The 5,000-nt window shown below is 42.0% G+C and overlaps 1 protein-coding gene across 3 annotated transcripts in view; it reads right to left on the reverse strand.

Moving 5' to 3' along the window:
• LOC311289992 (uncharacterized protein) overlaps nt 1–4,108 on the reverse strand; it is a 4,537-nt gene extending 429 nt beyond the window's left edge. Inside the window, exons 1-5 of one of the 3 annotated variants that reach the window (XR_014627263.1) lie at nt 3,038–3,278; nt 2,883–2,911; nt 2,369–2,734; nt 1,380–1,478; nt 1–830 (exon numbers count right to left, since the gene is read on the reverse strand). The exon at nt 1–830 is cut by the window's left edge and continues 429 nt beyond it. Coding sequence is in view for 2 of the 3 variants with exons in the window: in XM_084408273.1 (XP_084264399.1) it covers nt 2,246–2,734; nt 2,883–2,911; nt 3,038–3,239 (720 nt within the window). In the remaining variant the exon portion in view is untranslated. Of the gene's footprint in view, nt 831–1,379; nt 1,479–2,223; nt 2,735–2,823; nt 2,912–3,037; nt 3,279–3,691 lie in introns of those variants that run through there. The other 2 variants (XM_084408274.1, XM_084408273.1) reach the window with 2 other exon arrangements.
• Between the last annotated feature and the right edge of the window lie 892 nt (nt 4,109–5,000).

A 5,000-nucleotide genomic window follows, 5' to 3' on the forward strand; every position in this document is an offset into this window, starting at 1 on the left:
CTTACAGGGTGGTGTCGCAGGCCTTTGATATCCCCAAGACCTCTGTGCATGACATTGTGCACAGAGTAAGCAAGGCCATCATAGGAATTTTGAGGAGGGTGATTTGCTTTCCAACCGGTGATGACCTGGAGGCAGTGGGAGCAGGATTTGCACAGCTGTCTGGATCACCAGCTTTTAGCAGAGCAGTTGGTGCGATAGACGGCTGTCATATCCGTATTAAACCGCCAGCAAATAACTCCCACTGTTATTTCAACCGGAAGCTGTTTCACTCCATCCAACTCCAGGCCATCACTGATCACCGGGGGAAATTCCTAGATGTCTTTGTGGGATATCCTGGGTCTGTGCACGATGCCAGGGTGCTGAGGAACAGCCCTGTGTATGCTGAAGGCCTTTATCCACCTGCAGGCAAATGCATCCTCGGAGATGGAGGCTATCCTTGCCTGAGTGCACCCATCTGCCTCATCACGCCATACAGAGAGCCTGTACAGAACCCTGTGCAGGCTCGCTTCAACAGCAAGCACTCCCGTGCCCGTAACATCGTGGAGAGAGCTTTTGGGATGCTGAAGACACGCTGGCGCTGTATCTTCTTCAAGGCCTTGGAGGTGAGCCCTGCCTTCGTGCCTGAGGTTGTTGCGTGCTGCGCTGTGCTTCACAATCTCGCTCTGGTCAATGGAGATATTGTTGAGCCAGAGGATGAGGATGACCATGATGACGCCCCCCCTGAGCCCCGCAACCTTGCAGCAAGAGTGGGAGATGATGTGCGGAACAATCTGGCTGCTGCGGTGTCTGCTCCAAACATCCCTGTGCCTGCTCTCCATGAGCATGACTACCTTTAAAATATTTAGGAAGATTAAAATGTAATTTTTTTTTTCAATTCATGTTGTCAGCATTCCGTTTCTTGTCAAATGTCATTTTATACACTGTTAAAAAAATCTGTAGAAATTACAGTATTATTGGCAGCTACTTGCCAGTAACTTACTGTAGATTTAAATTGATGTTATTTACTGGCAACAGTTTGTTCAAAGTTAAATGAACATTAAACATTAACAAGTCTTTATCTTTACAGAATAAAACTAAAATAACAGCCTCATGCAAAGCATTCTGGGAACCAAAATCTGAAGGAAAATAACAGAAAAAGGTTGATGAAGATTTCTGGTTCCCAGAATCCTTTGCATTAGGTTGTTATTTTATAGTTTTATTCTGTAAAGACAAAGACTTGTTAATGTTTAATGTTCATTTAACTTTGAGCAAACTGTTGCCAGTAAATAACATTGATTTAAATCTACAGTAAGTTACTGGCAAACAGCTGCAAAACTACAGCAAATTTTTTACAGTGTAGGTTAACAATTACATGCAAATATTTGTTAGAGCTTTACTACCTTTGTGGTGGAGTGGGCTAAACCACTGAACTGGTTAGCAGAAGATTGCTGGTCGATCAGCAAGGCTCTTTACTCCAGGTTTGTCGAGGGTCATTGTCCCTGTAATAAATGCATTTAGTCACTTTGGATAAAAACATCTGCCAAATGCATAAATTTGATGGATCTTTGTAAAGAAACCGTCTCGGGCATAAACGCTCAAAGCTGCTTATTTTCTTCAAGGTATTACTACAAAATACATACATTTACTACAATTTCTACTTAGTGGGAAAAAGGGTTAGTTCACCTCAACATATAAATACAGCCATTATTTGCTTGGGTTCACAAACCCCTTTAGTCACTATTTTACAGTGGGTAGTTAATGCAAAACTTAAGGTAGTTTGTGTAAACCGTCTCAAGTTCAGAGCTTTCAACCCTAATTATACACACCTGAATCAATTTAAACAATTAATAACAAATTACAGACAGGTGTGTTGGAACTGAACCCTCCATGACCTGCCTTGAAAATCCCTGCATGAGCTCTGAATGCATTTAGAAGTCATTTAATAAATTCCAATAAAACTGTTGTTTTAAAGTGTGTTTTTTTTTTTTTTTTACATTACACCACACATTCACTAATGATTCATCACTTCATAAATATTTAATTTATGAATTTTATCAAACTAAAAGTATGACTAAATTTATAGAAGTCTATAATGTACTGTGACTGCCTAGAAATAGTTTGTTTTACATAACATTGTACAAAAGTCTTAGGCCACCATTTGTTGTTGTTGCACAGTACTGTGTGTATATACATATATATATAAATTGTATTCACATTAACCCAAATGTGTAAATGACCATAAGAAGTTTTTTTTTTTCCACAGAATTTATTTTTTAGCAAGGATTTCAAGGACAAATAAAAATCGTTCATCCCTTTCTGCAACTTCTCGTGCTCTCCTTTCCTCCTTCTCAATTGCCTCCCGGTGCCATCTCTCCTCTCTTTCTCTTACTTCTCTTTCTTGTCTTTCTTCTCTCTCTCTTCTCTCTTGTTCTCGTCGTTCCTCCTTCTCCTCCATTTCCCTCCAAAGCCTCTCCTCCCTCTCAGCAGCTTTCCGCTCTCTCTCCTCTTCTCTCTCCTCCATCTCCCGAAATAATGCCATCACGTCATTAGGCCTTTTCCGGGCTCTTGAGGGCTCTGGGCTCACCGAGGACGAAGATGCCACAGCAACATCCTGCCCACATGAGGCAACGAGGGCAGGAGGAGTGATGGAGGGTCTGCCCCCAATTGCCTCATCCATGGCAGTGTACCACTTCCAGGATGCTGCTGTGGTCTCTCCATCCTCAGTGCCCCTTCCTGTCTGCGGACATTTCAGATCCTGCAAAAATGCACAAGCATGATACAAAAGCATTCATTTTAACATCACAATATTTAAATTCTGTATTAGAAGTGACAAAATGATCTTACTTTGTATTTCTGTTTAAGGTTTTCCCATTTTTTTTTTACAAATGCCGCTGTCGCCTTACCATGTAGGTCCTCCTCCACCACAAAGGATCTGCAGCAAATGCAGAGAAATCAAGAATGAAAATAGTGCTGCAATATCTCTGTTTGAAAATACAATAACTGAAATATACTACAAATGAACAATTAAATAGATTTTTAATCATTTCTGTATACTCACTCAAAGCCTTTGATGGCAGCATTACGCTTTCCGGTGAAGAGTGCTTCATGAGCCACTCTCCACCGGATAAGTTTGCGTGTGTGTTCATCTGTCCCTGTAACATCCAGACAAGATTCACGTTACCTCTGTGATTTATGAGCTCAATACTACATTTACATGTTGAGGTTGTTGCTGATAAGTAACCTAGCTTTTTACCCATCATAAACGTTCCACAATTGTTCAACAGTAGGCTACTAATGGACAAATGAAATAGATTACTTATGTTTAGTTACTTAATCTAAATGTATTAAACATTCGTCTAATGAAAAAAAAAATATTCTCCTAAACAATAGTACACATACATCACTCAGACGTCTATTTCATATTTATTAGACGTAGTAGTTATCTGCAATTCTTATAGAATATTTTCTTGCCAGATATTTAATAGACATTTAGTAATTTATTTAAGATGTATAGTTTAAAATGTATGCAAATCCACTTTGGAGACGTATGTGTCCTTACTAGAGCTCCTCTGTTAGCTATAGATAATAAAATGTAATTTACAGCAAAATCACAAATGAACCATATTATATAGCGTCTTTACACCTTCAACAATTCAACAGTTTACTGTACAGTATTCAACACATGCGATTTGGTTTGTAGGCTAATACTCACATTTGAAAACACTCTCCATTTGTTCAGCCATGTTTGAGTATGACGTATCTTTTTCTTCTTCTTCTTCTTCTTCTTTTATGACGTATCCTCTCGCGTGGCCTCCTGGGATAGAAAAGTATCCATGGTGGAGCACTCAAAAATCCGGGCGGAAGTAGTAAGCCATCCGGGAACTTCTCGCCTACTCTTTTATGAATACTGACGTTTCGAACGTACTGCTTCCTTCACATACTGTTTTTGCCTACTATATAGTAGGAAAGTAGGCATATTCGAAAGCACTATAAGTATACGTACGTCCGAATCTCGCGATAATTAGTACGTCACCCAGGTAATTCTCGCCTACTCTTTTATGAACACAGAGGACTCGTACATACTTTTTCGCTCGCCTACTCTTTTTACCATACTATATAGTAGGGAAGTATGCGGTTTCGAACGCAGCCTGAGCCTACCTCTAGGCTTAAGCCTGACTTTACCCGCAAGACGCTATGCCAAGCCTCTGCGAAATGTGAGGTTCCGTTTGACGGGCGCAATTTAGGCACGGATAAAAACCGCGACCAGCCCGCGGAAGGTCACCGCGGCTGCCCGGCTAGCTCAGTCGGTAGAGCATGAGACTCTTAATCTCAGGGTCGTGGGTTCGAGCCCCACGTTGGGCGTGTCTATTAGTCCTCTCTCTTCCCAACGGGGTCTCGGTTTCCAGCGTGCAAACAAGCGAGTCCGTGATTTGCCGGAAAAGTCCAAGTCTGCTTTTTTTTTCTTCTCTTACCCACGGACTGGCTCGCCGCAGGTCTCTGTGGCGCAATCGGTCAGCGCGTTCGGCTGTTAACCGAAAGGTTGGTGGTTCGAGCCCACCCAGGGACGACGGCTGTTTTTCGTTGACGTGCTGCCATGTAACCACCAACGCAGCCCCAGAATTTAGCACACGTGTGTCCACTAGCGCATCCGTGTCATTTAGGACGCATGACACGACCTTTCTTGGCCCCTTTTAGCGTATACAGCTTGGTCAGTTGCCTTGTGTTCAAAGAAGACAGCGGGTGTTATGTGAAAGTTTACATCAGCTCAAGTTTGCTGTGGCGCCTGGATGGATGGATGGATGGATGGATGGATGGATGTTTTGTTCCGGGTGGTGGAGGCCTGTGTTCCAGAGAGGTCCTGCTCAAAACTCATTTTAAAACACCATCGAGCATCTGTAATAACTTCCGATATTGATCGAATTCGGATTGTGTTCGCACCAGTAACTTGTAACCTATCAGGCTCTCAGGCATGAGGTCAATCGATTTGGCATAGGCCTCTATGTACCAGCGTTTTTGTAGGT

The sequence above is a fragment of the Rutilus rutilus genome (assembly GCF_951802725.1).
Source record: "Rutilus rutilus genome assembly, chromosome: 4".
Taxonomy (NCBI): Eukaryota; Metazoa; Chordata; class Actinopteri; order Cypriniformes; family Leuciscidae; genus Rutilus; species Rutilus rutilus.